This window comes from Thermobia domestica, chromosome 10, assembly GCF_964235325.1.
Source record: "Thermobia domestica chromosome 10, izTheDome1.hap1.1, whole genome shotgun sequence".
Classification (NCBI taxonomy): Eukaryota; Metazoa; Arthropoda; class Insecta; order Zygentoma; family Lepismatidae; genus Thermobia; species Thermobia domestica.
In genome coordinates this window covers 135,885,933-135,901,529 of record NC_137463.1, presented here as the reverse complement: position 1 = coordinate 135,901,529, position 15,597 = coordinate 135,885,933, and the positions used below count along the sequence as shown (strand labels likewise).

The 15,597-nt window shown below is 36.1% G+C and overlaps 1 protein-coding gene across 3 annotated transcripts in view; it reads left to right on the top strand.

The window, feature by feature from the left end:
- wcd (U3 small nucleolar RNA-associated protein 18 homolog wicked) overlaps window positions 1-15,597 on the top strand; it is a 108,121-nt gene that overhangs the window by 61,530 nt on the left and 30,994 nt on the right. For 2 of the 3 annotated variants that reach the window (XM_081728594.1, XM_081728592.1), the window contains one exon: window positions 11,632-11,771. The exons of the other annotated variant lie outside the window; for it this stretch is intronic. In XM_081728594.1, the coding sequence (XP_081584720.1) occupies window positions 11,632-11,771 (140 nt within the window). The remainder of the gene's footprint in view (window positions 1-11,631; window positions 11,772-15,597) is intronic. 3 annotated transcript variants of the gene reach the window in all.

Sequence of the window (15,597 nt, the reverse complement as noted above, 5' to 3'; positions counted from 1 at the left end):
TCTTGTTTCCGATTTCATTTCTATACTAAAAATGGAAGTTTGCCAATTTACTTATAGGCTACCCAGTACCGCATGTTACATATTGTACTTGTACTTATGTTTCTAGATTATATCTTGATAGGGTAATAATAACGTACATACGAAGTGTGGCTAGGAAAAAAAAAAAAAAACGGACTGATGCTACAAAATCTTTTATTGGACATTTTGCACAATGGGAACTCTATCACCTTCAAAGTACTCCCCTTCAGTATCCTCACATCGTTCCATACGATTCTTCCACTGTTGGAAGCAGTGTTGCCAGTCATTTTTTGAAATTATGTTAATGATATCCGTCGCTTTTCTTTTCATAGTTTCTACTGTCTCAAATCTGGTTCCTTTCAGGGCTGACTTCACAGTGGGGAATAAAAAAAAAAGTCACGGAGCAAGACCCGGCGAATATGGCGGGTGATCTAACACTGGAATGCTATGTTTATCCAAAAATGCTTTAACTGACAGAGCCGTATGGACAGGAGAATTGTCTTGGTGCAGAATCCATAACTTCGTTTGCCACAAATCAGGTCATCTTACTCGCTCACGAAGGGTTGTCAGAACATCAAGATAATAATGTTGGTTTACAGTTTGATCCTCGGGTACCCAGTGAACGTACACGATCCCACGGATGTCGAAAGAAACAATCATCATGACTTTGAATTTCGACTTGCTCATTCGAGCTTTCTTCTGGCGTGGAGAACTCGGGCGCTTTGTATCAGGATCGTTAGTGACAAACCACGATTCACCACACGTAATTACTTTGTCTTAGAATATAGGATCCTTTTCAATGTTTGTCAAAATGTCAGTACAGATGTTCACTCTAGCTTCCTTCTGTTCCAATGTCAGGTTTTTTGGCACCAATTTTGAACACACTTTACTCTTGTTTAAATTCTCATGTAAAATTTGACAAACACTTTCTTTGTCTATTCATGTGATGTCAGCAACAGCTCTAATGCTTAATCGACAATCTTTCCGAATCACATCGATCACTTTTTGAATGTTTGTTTCTGTTGTCGACGTGCAAGATCGTCCTGGACGCGGGTCGTCTGTGATCATTTCCCGTCCCTCTTCAAAACGTTTAAATCACTTAAACACTTGTGTGCGTGATAAGCAATCATCTCCGTACACTGATTTTAACATATCGTACATTTGTGTTGTGAAACTTCACATGAGCACGCTGTTCCATTTTAACACACAGCATTTTTCCGACAGAGCACAGACGTACGTTGTACTTTGTACAAAGACCACAGCAAAACTGATTGACCTGCATCCAACATACCTGCATTCAGTAGGCAGGGTATCGTGCTATAGAATCATGCATTTTTTTTTTTACCTTCATGTACACGTTGTTTGCCAGTAGCTAAACCAATCCGGTTTTCTTCTACACGTAATTTTCTCTGTATATTATATATCCTTTAACACAGCAACTTAATTGTATATATTGAACTTCACAGGGTGTCTATAGGTCAAGAAAGTCTAGGAAAATTCAAGAAATCGAACACTCGGTCAAGAATGTCAAGAAATGGCACGGCAGGTCAAGAATTTGCAATGGACGGTCCCAATGTGAACGTAAAATGTTTGTGTGATTTGAAGGAACGCTTCAAAATTGAAGCAGGTGATCCAGACCAGTCAGAAATTTTTGACGTGGGAACATGTACTTTACATATTGTACATGGAGCCTACAGAACTGCTCATAACAAGATTGGGTGGTCACTTCATGAGTCTCTTCGTTCTCTTTTTTATCTGTTCAATTATTACCCTTCCAGACGAATAGATTACACACATTTTCTGATTCCTTAAGATTTCTTTAAATTTTTGTACAATCAGGTGGCTGGAAAACTTGAAAGTCATTAAAAGAGTCTTAGAAGTGATCACATCTCTTAGGAAGTATGTAAGTGGTGTGTGTGTGTGTGTGTGTGTGAAAAAAAAAAAAACCTCTGAAAAGGTAAAAGAATTTGTGCGGATCAGCTTCTAGTTGCAAAGCTTGAGTTTCTTCAGTCAGTTGCACTTGAGTCGGAACCTTTTCTTGCCATGTTTCAGTCTAATGATTCATTTCTGCCATTTATGTACAGGGAACTGTACAGTATTGCAACCAGAGTCATTCGCAAAACTGTCATGAATGAAATAAACAACGCCAGAAAGCTCACTACCATTGACTTGACAAATTCGTCCAATATCAAAATGGCTCATGATCTAAATGTTGGTTTTGGTGCTTCTGCTGCTCGCAAAGGTTTAAAAGATCTGGAGATACTGTCATTTCGGAACGAGTGCAGAGTATTTTTGATCACTCTGTTCAAGAAACTAGTTGGAAAATACTCATTGGCCTGCAGAATTGTTAAAGGGACCTCTTGTTTTTCACCAGATGTAATGGCGAATAGCTCATTATGAGTCTCGTAAGTGAAAGTGTTAATTATGACACAACAATAAATAAAGCCATAATAAGCCATAATAAAGACATCGTTGTAATGAAGTAATATGTTGAAAGTGGCATGACCATTTTATGTTCGGATATATAAACTGTCAAAGTCAGCACTTTTTTACATTACCGTTTATAAAGCTCATATTTTAACATGTCACAAATTTCTTAGATAACACAACAAAAGTCTGTATTTGTGCGCAGTACCTTACAGGATAGTGAACTATATGCACCAGTAATGCAGAACTGTTTACACTTTATTTACAGGATTTATGGGAAGTTAAAGTTGATATCATTGTAAAAACACGAAGTTTTTGCTTATTTTCAGAGCTGTGTTTAACTATGTTGACAGTTGAATATGAGTGTGATATTTTGGATGAACATTGCTACTTATGTAACAAATAGCTTGTGTGAATTTCAAAACCCTGATGCATTTTCTTCCATTTTAAATCTTCGCCTTTGTCAACAGGTGTCGGTAAAACGGATGTGGAGAATGGAAGTAATTTTATTTTCAGAGTCCCTCTCCACTCTGGATGAGAACAAAATCAATGAGCTTCGGGTTAACCTTGTGCCAGGACCGAAGTTGTGCTGAACATGTGTTAGATGTGCCAGTGCCAGAAACAGCAGTGATGATGATAATAAGTATAATCCTAGCTACACACCACACACTGTTCACTAGGGGCAACTAAACGTGCCTCTCAAACCTGTAGACTGCTCACCACTGAAAAATATGAGAAACAGAGAAGAATACAGCAAGAGAAAAGTGAAGCAGATAACAAATGTTGTACAGGAGAAAATAGTAGATGTTCTTGGAATACCGAACACTACGTTTCTCTAGAGCTCCTTCGTGGCTAAGCGGTTAGCGTACGCGCCTTTGGCGTGGGAGACCCGGGTTCGATTCCCGGTGGGAGCTCATGTGGTTCGGATTCCACGTTAATCAGTAGGTCCACGTCTCATATAGCCTCGCTGCTGAACGGGACGTTAAACTCAAAATCAACTCAACTCAACTACGTTTCTCTACTGAAAAGACATGTGACAGGTGTGCTGATTTCTCTATACTTATACAGCAGCTTGTAGAAAAGTATCACAAAACATTTTCCTATAAACAGAAAGTCCAAATCTTAACACTTGCTCCTTCAACTTGGAGTATCAGAAAAACTGCACAGTTTCAGGGCCTCAGATTATTTAGTGCGAAAAGCAAAGAACTTAAGATGAGAAAGGAATCCTATCATTTCAAGAAAAGAAGCCTCGGAAAATAATTCCCCAGGTAACAGTGAATGAAATAGTTTCATTTATGAAAGCGACGGGTGTTTCAGAATCTGTCCTGAAATGAAAGAATGTATGTATGTGCATACAGAAGAAGGTACAGTTCAAATTCAAAAAAGGCTACTACTAATGAATATACATGAAACATATGATGAATTCTGCTAACAGAAACCACAGTTTAAAATTGGGTTTGCGAAATTTTGTGCCTTAAGGCCGAAGTGGTGCATTACGGTTAAGGCGAGCGAGATAGAGAGAGAGAAAGAGAGAGAGAGAGAGAGAATGAATGAATGAATGAATGAATGAATGAATGAATGTGAGTGTGTGTGTGTGTGTGTAAGTGGGTGGGTGGGTGTCAGTCAGTCAATATCACCTAAACATGAAACTGTGGTCGATGCCCTTCCTGGATCAAGACACTGCTGAACATTGCAGTGTGTGGTGCAACGAACAGACACTGTGTGGTACATTACTGTGGCAACTGTGGAAGGAAGGAGGCTGTGCAAGATTATCTACTAAAACGTTTTGATGATCAGTTACTTGAAGATGATGACTGTGTTAAATTTAAAAACTGAGTTCACACAGACCGGTTGACATTACAAATCCTTCAGCTCTCTGTGAATGAGTTTTGTGACACATTGACTCAGGGAATCGATAGTCTTAGACAGCACCATTACATAGTCTTAGACAGCACCATTACCAAGGCTCAAGCTGCATAGCTGAGTAATATAAAAACTTCACTTCAGAAAGGAGAGCTAATTGTTTTACTGGATTTTGCCGAAAATTACACGTTCGTTATACAGGACGAGGTTCACGGGTACCATTGGGAGAAATCCCAGACAACTGTGCATCCTTTCGTGGTGTACTATTATAATAATGGAACCCTACAATGTATCACTTTCTGTTGCATATCAGACAGTTTACAGCATAATGCTACTTCTGATTATATTCCTAAGGCACTTCATGATACACCTGACAAATCCTTCAAGATAGGCAGATAAATAAGATAATTTACTCTAGTGATGGTGCTGGATCACAATATAGAAATTAGAAGAACATTTGCAATCTACGTCAGCATGAAACTGTCTTCGGAATCAAAAGCAGAATTGCACTATTTTGCAACATCCCACGGCAAAAGCCCATGTGATAGTATAGGAGCAACTACAAAAACACTGACAGCCAGAGCCACTCTTCAATCACCTACTAGACCAAGTGTTAGTGCACAGGGGATGTACGAATGGGCTGACAGCAACATTAAATGCATACACTATTTTTATGTGTTTGCTGAAGATATCTCGAGGGAAAGTGAATGCATAGAAAAGCAATACACAAAATTAAAGACCATTCCTGGAACTAGCTCTCACAGTGCATTTATACCAACTGAGGCAAACACAGTCCTTATGAAGATAATTTCTGCAGACGAGTTTGGTATCACAGTGTCTGGTGGAAGCAAGAGAAGAATGGCAACATAAGCTTCTTAGTGGTGTGTACGTTGCATGCATGTATGACAGTTAGAGGTAGGTTGGTATGGTCAACGAAGTGTCACGTAAAAATAAAGATGTACGTGTGAATTTCATGGTACCAATTGAGTCCTCTGTGCTGTCATGGCCACTGCGGAAAGATGAAGTCTGGATACCATTTCATGATGTTATCTGTACCCTGGAAGTACCTTTATTACAAGGTAGCAGTGGACGAACATACAGACTGGATGATAATAGTTACCAAAACATACTAGCATGTCTTAGAAAGTAAGAAAAGTATGTTGTTTTGCAAAGTGTTAGTTCATATGTTTCCATAATTTGAAATCATTTATGTTTCACAACATGCACGTATCATTTGCTTACGTAACCTATTCCACAAGTTTATTATGTTTCTTTTCACTTTGTGATGTTTCTTTATTTATTTGAACGTTCAATTTCTTATTAGTAATACTGAACTGTAATTTTGACCCACAGAACTCTACTATTTTGTAACAATTAATTTCATTATGTGGCAGATTGTTTCTTCTTATAGTCCCACAATATATGTTATCAAGTGCCGTATCAGTGTAAATGATTTCACCTGGCGCATACGTACTCCTTTACTTCCATTCTCCATATCCGTTTTAAACCTGAAAGACTACCGACACCTGTTGACAAAGGCGAAGATTTAAAATGGAATGAAATACATCAGGGTTTTGAAATTCACACAAGCTGTTTGTTACATAAATAGCAATGTTCATCCAAAGTATCATACTCATATTCAACTGTCAACATAGTTAATATGATTATTGGTCGATTTTAAAGAGAGCTTGTTTGTGAGAAAATACTGTAAGTGTTGTAGAAGCATCGTTTTACTTTCAACTGTTTTCACATAGCTAAGAGATAAAAGTAGTTTTTAGACTAGTTGCGGCCTATATACGGGTGATTCTCCTGAGAAGTGTTACTGATTTTAAAAAAAATTAAAATCCTGATTTTCTTTTTCCTTTGACACACATGTAATCAATCTATAAAAATTTGAGTTTTTAAACATTCACACAACGTTCGAATGACTATGCGGTACGATGTTTTGTTGCATTACTCATAGTACCGAACCTCGGCTTGGATATCCTGTCCTTTGGTCAATATAGGCCGGCGTGAGAGTCAAGAAACAACACACAATAGCTCAAATATTGTTAACGTTTGCGTGTAGAGCGATTGTGTAAATCATCGTTGGTTCAGAAGCTACTAGTAAAACTTTAGGAATTTCTCTTACTGCTGGCACAGTCAGTCACCGAGTTAGTTTCAGATTCATAGTTGAATAAAGTAAGCTTTTCGACGTTAACAGAAATTAAAATATCAAAGAGGGAAAAACTCAATACTGTCGAAAGAATTGAAATTTTCATTGTCAACGATACATCCACGAATCAGCCGTTGTGTGCAGTTAAGCAGCTCACATTGAAGGTATAAGTAAAGGAGACCTAATGATAAAATGCAGTCGTCTCAGTCACTTGCAGTCGTCAATCCAGTACACTTATGTACTATTTAATTCATGTTCATTATTTTAATTACAACAACAATGTCTATTGCAATACACATTTGTACTTTTTTTTTTTTTTTTTTTTTTTTGTTTCGTATAATATGGGATTCAGAGGTATAACGTTTTGGTGTGTTGTTTTAACTAATAGATAATTTATGGTGTGACGCGAGTAGAAAAAGGTGGAACAACTAAACAATACAGGCCTCCTGTGTAGAGATGCAAAAAAGCCGGCTTTTTTGAATCGATGGTTTTTTTCACATAAAAAGCCGGCTTTTTTGGAAAAAAACCGAGAATTTTGGAAATTTTGGCTTTTTTCATTTTCATGATTTTTCTATCCAAATAGCTTTCTTATAGTATATTCTATAGTTAGATAAGATTTCCACGACCTGAATGCCATATTTAGCTCTGTAATTCACCATCAAGATGGATGGAGCCCATATTTTACGAATTAAAGCTAACATGAAGAATGTAGTATTTGAGGGCAATTTTACAGGTTATTTAACTTTATTTTAACTTTTGAGTTATCGACATTTTTTTCCTTCTCTAGATCATTTTAGTTTGTCATCCGTGTTTCATTTCTAAGAGCTTAGTACTCCAGCTTCTAGCACGAAAGTTAAACTTACGTTTTTCTATATATCCGTCAAAGCATACGTTTTTCAATATGTCCGTCAAACCGTATTTCCACATTTCTGTTATACTGTAGTTGTGCAATGATTTAGCAATAATTTTCCAGATACAACCTTGAATACCAATTTATACAAATAATCAATAGCGGATTTAGAAAAGTACTTTGGGAGGGGTTTCTCTGATTGTTTCGTTTTCTAAAAAGTCCTAATTTTATTTGGGAGGTGCTTGAAGTTTATGAGTACAGGCATAACTAATATTTCGTTTCGTTTATATGTTTAGCAATAATCTTCCGGATACAACCTTGAAGATCGTTTTATACTGAGAATCAGTGGCGAATTTAAAAAAGTGTTTTGGGAGGGATTTTCTTACTACTGATGTTTAGTTTTTCTAAACATTCGTAATTTTTATTTGACGGGAGCTTAAAGTTTATGAGTAAAGGCATAACTAACAGATATTTCGTTCGTTTTAGAGATTCCACAACTTTGGAGAACAGGCTTCAGTCCGAAAGACCGATCCTCTAACCTTCGCAAAACCGTCACTGCTGGTAATTAGTAATAATAACGATTTAAAAACAATAAGAAAGGAAGTCGGCCAACTCCTACACTCCTAGTCGGCCAGTACACTCACTATTTCTACATTCTCAGATGGAATGAAGGAAGGCTTTGTCAGAATGGTCGAATGCTGGGTTGAATCCCGGACATCCCGATAGAAGCGCAAAAGCCAACCACTTAGTCACGTTTGTTGTGCAGTTGTATTTAGCTTAACTTAAATATATTCCGTAGTCTTTTTTTTTTTTTTTTTTTTTTTTTGTTCCGTAATGATATGTTGAATCCCTCTTGTTAAAAATTCAGAAAACTTGAGGACTGGGTAAACCGTGATGGTGGTCAAGGGCGCCCATGTTGTGGTTTCCAAGGAGAGGAAGTATAAGCGACGTTTCAAAAATAGTTTCAAATTTTGCTGTAACTAATGTAAAAATCCTATTGGATTTTCAATATTCTGAAGTACATTTTCCTCTAGGGGGGGCAAGCGCCCCCTTAACCCCCCTGATGGGCGCCCTTGATGGTGGTTATAAAAAACTTGACTGTAGAATTTCAAGAATATACAGAACCATGTGCAGCCTTTAATTGTATCATACAAATCTAAGTATTTCTCTTATGTTTTATTTTAATTTTATTTTGTTTCAAAAAGAGGGTATGGAATATTTTGAAGTAAAAATACTACATACAATTTTGCTAGTTATTTGTGTATTTTTTGAAAGAAGTTTTTACTCTTAGGGTTGGCTCGTTTACACCAGCTTTTTTTTTTTTTTTTAATAACTGGCTTAAACTAAAAAAAAATTAAAAGAACAAAAATGCGAATCGTGTGAATTTCATAGTGACGTTTCACATGTCAACCATCTGCATTAGTCTTATTTCCTTTTCACCTTTTAATCAAGGTGTCCCATGTTCAATTGTCGGTCGAACCACAACCCTTCTTTCATGTGTAAACCAAGTACTCTTTCGGATGTCACTTTAAGCGAAAGTCTTCTCCTTGATAACCTCGGTATTACGTAAGGATGTTAAGCCTAAACATACAAAACGAAACCAAATTATATATTTCTGCATGCCTGTTGTTTTATAAAGAAGCGAAGGTTGCTTAAATATATTGATTAAAATTGGTAAAATTTATCGATTGCCTACTTAGCTTCCAACATTAGCTTGGATTGGACTTTCAATGATACCTACATACTAAATTTGTAATTTAATACCTCAGTTTTAGAAAAATAAACACACTGCTGAACAAGACTGCACTTATTTAATATAAAAACACATTTACACGTGACGTTTCGATCTTCTATCCAAGATCCTCATCAGACGTACACTCACGTCTGATGAGGATCTTGGATAGAAGATCGAAACGTCACGTGTAAATGTGTTTTTATATTAAATAAGTGCAGTCTTGTTCAGCAGTGTGTTTATTTTTCTGATTTTATTCGCAAGACGTTGACTATGATTGTGTGTCACTCAGTTTTAGTGTACTGATTATAATACGTTGACCTTTAAATTTTACATACAAATTAAATTTTACAGGATTTTCCCGTTATTGTTTTACATTTAAAAGAATGACGGGATTTTCCCAATGGCTAGGGCGGGAGTTTTTCAATTTAAGAAATTTACTGACCGGACTTCTTTAAGCTTATGTGACCTCTTCCAGCATAACCCCGTTGTTGAATAATAACACCAAGGCGAAACAAACTTATTTCTGTGAATATGTAATAGAAATACATAAAGCAAAATATCTAAATCAAAAAACCTGGTTTAAACCCCAAAAAAGCCTGGTTTAAACTGCCCCCCCCCCCAAAACGGGTTTTTGGCATTTTCAGAAACAACCATGGTTCTTGCCAACCCTGCTTACTTTTGTATATAGGAGGTTAAAATGTGCTTATTATATACATTGGTTAATCCTTTGGAATTCATAATGTAAAAATGTTGAAGTAAAATTGTTTAAAATATCTTTTCGAAATTCATGGTTTACTTTCGAGGTTTTATATTATTATCGGCATCAACCACTAATTAAATGACTTTCTGTGTTATAGAGAAGCGAAACAAAGTCTGCTTTATCGATTTAAAGCAGAATTTTGAAAAAAGCCCAAAATTTCCCAAGCAAAAAAGCAAAGCAGAAAAAACCGAGTTTTTTTCCAAAAAAGCCGGTTTTTTTCCGAGCCCTTGCATCTCTACTCCTGTGTGACTGGCATCTCAATGTATTTTCTGAACATGTACGGAGTTTGTGACATAATATGTGAGAATAGGGTACATGACAGAGAATAGTTTCCCATTAGACGTAAAATCGGACTTTCAGTCCATCCAGATCCATTTGTCGTGAAAAGTAATAATATGACACAGGAAACCGCGCCAACCCAATCATATGGATTATTTTAACGACATTCAAACCTTGATCGCTTTACAGTTTGTGAATGGGTAATAGGAAGCACATTCATATCATTCTGGCGAATCTTACTAATATCAGATTGTTTTGCTTCTAACAGCCTTCGTACAGGTTGCCAGTCTCATTACTTTTCTACTATACCTCATATAGTGGGTTGCATTTGAGTTTAGCATCATTTTCAGCAATGAGGCCATATGAGACGTCAACGTACATTTTAACAAGGAATCCAAACAACATGAGCTTCTGCCAGGAATCGAGTCCAGCTTTTCCGCGCCAAAGGTGCATACGCTAACCATATAGCCACGAAGGACCTCAAATTCAGTATATAATATCTGTAAAGATGCTTAAATTAATGTTCAAACTTCACCATGTAACTGTTCTCGGTTCTTCGTAGGCTTCAGCTCCAGGGAATTGAATTTAATACATTTTTATAAAGTCCGATATTTATTTATTTTTGTTTGCATTCAAAGGAAACAAGATAGAGATTTATTTTGTGTTACCGTTAAAGATACAATTTATTGGCAAGTTGAAGACCATGTAGTGATAACATTTTTAAGCAAATACTTCTGGAGGCGTTTGTGTACAGCCACTAATAATGCTGTAATAATAACATAATGCATATATTTAGAATATCTATAGACTAGTTAATTGTAATAGGTTCTGGTAGTACTATGAACGTAACTGCAAGTTCAAAATAACTGTAGATAACTTAACACATCGCGGTTAACATTTACATTTACAAAAATTACCGATTTTCATTAAAAAAAAAGTTTGTTTTGGTTTCCATCTACTATCGTGTTGATAGTGTTTGCTTCAACCCTTAATTACCCTGTGGTTATGAGTTAATACCCTCATTCAAAAGTAATTCATCTCAGCATCACAGTGGGTGCGTCAATTGTAAAGGGGAAAGAATATTCGATTTACTGTATTTTTTTTTTTTTCTTTTTGATACTACGACAGACGACAAATCGCGCTTTTCACTTCCGTTACTGAAATAAAGCATCTTCAGAATACAGCTAGTATTCTGCAGTTTAACATCCATGGTTATGCTCCGAGGCTGAGAGACTGTAATGATGAACGAAATGGTGAAATGAAGAAAGTGTGAGGAAACTGGAAAATTCCGAGGAAACCCACACAGACTGTGTTTGCCTACCACAAAATCCACTTGGCGGGAGCTGCGATCGAACCAGGAATTCCATGCACTAGAGTGGAACGCTCTTCCACTGACTCAGTGCGGCCCTCAACTATTCTTGCCGTACAAAGTGATGCAGATGTATGTCAGACGATTTTTGAACTAATGGAGTTAGAATAATCTGTATTGGTTAAATTTTATGCGGATGTTTATTATTTATTTTAAGAAAATTATATATTTCCAGGTTCACTTTCCAACGATGACAGTATTTCAAAATTTCCCTGGTTTCCAGTCGAATTATATGAGGCCTCAGTGTGTGGATTTTTCGTTGAATAGTGGATATTTTAGTCTTGGAAACAACAGGGGTTCGGCATGTCTTTTCAGGTAAAATGTATAGAAAATCTATTTTTATAAATTTGGTTAGGGGTAATGCTATACCTCCATACCGCTGCTGTCGTTAACTGATGCAGAAAATAGTGCAAAGTTATCGTAACGGAAGATGGTTCATAATAACGTACTTGGTTTAGAATTTGTATAACGAGAGCTTGCGACTGGGACTTTTCAAATGCATCTGAAATTTCAAGCTTGTCCAGTAATTTCGTGCTTATTTTAGACAGATATTGAAAGAATGGAATAGTAGTTAGATCACTATTTTTTACTATTCTACTGTTTTCTTTTTTTTATTTTATTCGACTGTCTTAAGACTTTTGATCTACCTTAAATGACTCATATATATATATATATATATATATATATATATATATATATATATATATATATATATATCCAATCATAATTCTTTGTTTTCCACATCTGAATCATAAATTCTTTAGAAATAACTACATATTACATTACGGTGATCAATCAAAAACCAAATTTCCGTTTCTTTATTGAGAAAGTATTCATTATGAGGACTTGCTCAAGTTAGAGAAATGAAAATCAGTATATAAACTCTCAAATAAATATTACATACGTATTTGAACGTCTACGAAAATTCCGCTTCTGAAAAGACTGAAAGCAATTCACTGAAGATTCAAGCCATGTTAATAAATATAGAAACGTGAGATTTGAACAAAAAACTTGTTTATTACGAGAGCAGTGATTAAGAGAGGATTTTTAAAATACATATGCTAAGGGAGGTAAAGATGATTCTAATGTTTTGCCCAGAATAGAATATCACATAAATCCCTCAAGTTAGGGAGATGAAACTCGGCATATAAACTCTTCACTAAAAATGAAGGGTCAAGTATCCCAGCGTTGTAAAAATTTCTGTTTTAAGAGTAAAGATGCATTTTGTATTATTTTGTTTCTACGCGTTACAAGCGATGTTGTGTGTTATTTGTGATTGCATCACGGGAAAATAGCTGAAAACTTTGAAATTAGCTTTGGAACATACTTAGTATCTACCTCGAGGTAGGTTTCTATCACATTTTGATTAAAGCGCATATCTTAAAAGAGTATGGGATTCAAAATTAATGCAGTAAATTCAGTATCTCATCAAGCCCTCAACTTAGGGAGGTGAAAATAAGTATTTAAACTCGTCATTACAAATAAGCGGACATGAATACCAGCATTATTCTGATGTTACGAGAATGGAAGGAGCAATTTCTATATTTTTCTCCATATTGGAATAGACGTTGTCTATTTTGGTTGCGTCATGAAAAACTGCTTATACATTTGAAATGAAACTTGGAACGTTAACTCCTACCTCAAGGTTTTTATCATTCACATTGATTAAGAGGCATATACCAATGGGGTATTAGAGTTCAGAATATACGCCAAACAGAATATCTTACGAGTTTTTATAAGTACATTTTCATTGAATGCGTATCCTAAGGGAGAAAGGAGATATTTTCCATATACGTATTCTCCTCGTGCAAGTAATGGGCATTTCAGCTAGTTTCCGTATAAAGTTTTAGGAACACAAGTGCGCCTTCTACATAATATTTAGATTTGTCATTTATCCTTTCGTTTATAAGACAACACACAATATATATATATATATATATATATATATATATATATTTGGTCTAGGAATTAATTCGTGCGGTTGGTACGCACACATTGAAGCTGTAGTACAAACACAAAACACATAAATACCTTAAGAAAAATATTGTCCATCGCTAGCCACCACTTTCGCCCATCTGTCAGGCAATGTACGGATTCCGTGGCGAAAGAAGTCCTCATCCTTGGAAGCGATCCAGTCAGAGACCCATGTTTCGATATCTTCTGAAGAAGTAAACCGCTGTCCAATCAAATCGTTGTTCATGCAATCGAACAAGTAGTAGTCCGAAGGAGCAACGTCTGGTGAATACGGCGGGTGGGGTAAAACTTCCCATCCGACATTTTCTAAATAGGTTTTGACCGGTTTTGCGACATGTGGGCGAGCGTTATCATGTTGAACAATAAGTTTATCATGTCTGTTCTCCCATTCTGGTCGTGTTCTGGCCAGAGCTTGCTTCAAACGCATTAATTGTCGTCTATAACGTTCTCCATTCATAGTTTCACCCGGTTGCAGCAGCTCATAGTACACCACACCTTTCATATCCCACCATATGCACAGCATAACCTTTGCACAGTGAATATCTCGTTTTGGTTGTGATGGACCTGGTTCACCTGGTTTCACCCAGGCCTTTTTTCGTTTAGGGTTCTCGTAATGGATCCACTTCTCATCACCCGTAATAATTCGATGCAGAAACCCCTTTCTGCTCTGTCGTTGAAGCAGCAATTCGCAAATGGTTTTTCGTCTTTCAACGTCTCTGTCTTTCAATTCATGTGGAACCCAATGTGACATCTTTTGAATCATTCCCATGGCTTTCAAGTGTTTGGAGACTGTTGTTTGATCAACGCCTAATGCTGCTGCAAGTTGTTCCTGCGTTTGACACGAATCCTGCTCGAGCAATGCTGTCAATTCTTCGTCTTGAAATTTTTTTGGCTGTCCAGCTCGCTCTTGGTCTGCCAAGCCGAAATCACCACTTCTAAACCGTGCAAACCACTTCTGACACGTTCGCTCAGCTAGAGCATGGTCACCATACACTTCCACCAAAATACGATGACTTTCAGTCGCACTTTTCTGCATGTTAAAGTAATGCAGCAGGACACCCCGCAAAAACACTTTATCAGGCACAAATTGCGCCATGTTCACTTAACTACAAACTGGTGTTGTTGACGCTTTAATCCACTGCCCTATACTACGAACGATACGCGATGACAGGGGTTTGCAACACATGTGTGGATACACGGAACTGTGGGACGCTCCGTTCGTTGCGCCATCTCTTGTCCACCCGCACGAATTAATTCCTAGACCAAATATATATATATATAATATGTATGTGTGTGTGTATAGATGTGTAGATGTAATAATTAAAAATGTTACACTAAAATATTTCAGCCGTTTAAAAGCTTATTCTTTTCCATTATTACTTTTTATAGAAGGCATAATTTTATTTAAATACATTTTCTATGTGTTTCATACTTTAAAAAATGTAATTTCATTAAGCAAATATAGCTACAAAATTTAACAGAAAAATAATATATATATATATATATATATATATTTAATTCGACAGTTAAGAACTTAAATTACAGTACTTTGCTATGGCTTTGCTCGTTACAACTTAGAGCAATCAAACAGAAAGTAGTCAAATTTGTTGATTCCTGATCTAGACGATTCTTTTGGCATGAAGCAGATGTTTCTTGGTATAGATTATGTCATTTTATTTTATTTTATTATTATTATTACGGTATTTTTATTTATTCATTTATTTATTTATTATTATTTTTTTGAAATACTCTCAACCCTTAATATCCCCTACCTCTAGTTTTTTTCAAAATAATTTTCCCAGGCCGTTGGATGAGTGTGAATCACCGATCTTGAGTTCTAGAATTTTCTTATTTTCTACGCAGGTTACCATTCAACTGTTTTATCACTATTTTTTTACGTACTAGTTTATGCAGAAAGACCGGAGTGAAGTGTGCAATTTGCGTTTTCCTAAAGCTGTTTACAGAGATTTACTTCATATATATGAATATCCATGTTATGATATTACTATTATAATATTGCACTATCGTGTAAATTAATTTCGTGGCAGTAAAGGAACGTTAAAAGAATTCATGAACGAATGTTACAGTGTCAAGTTCGAATGATCCTAGTGTTGGGAATTATATTTTGGATTCATACAAGATTATGCATAGTATTAATTTGTGCAAT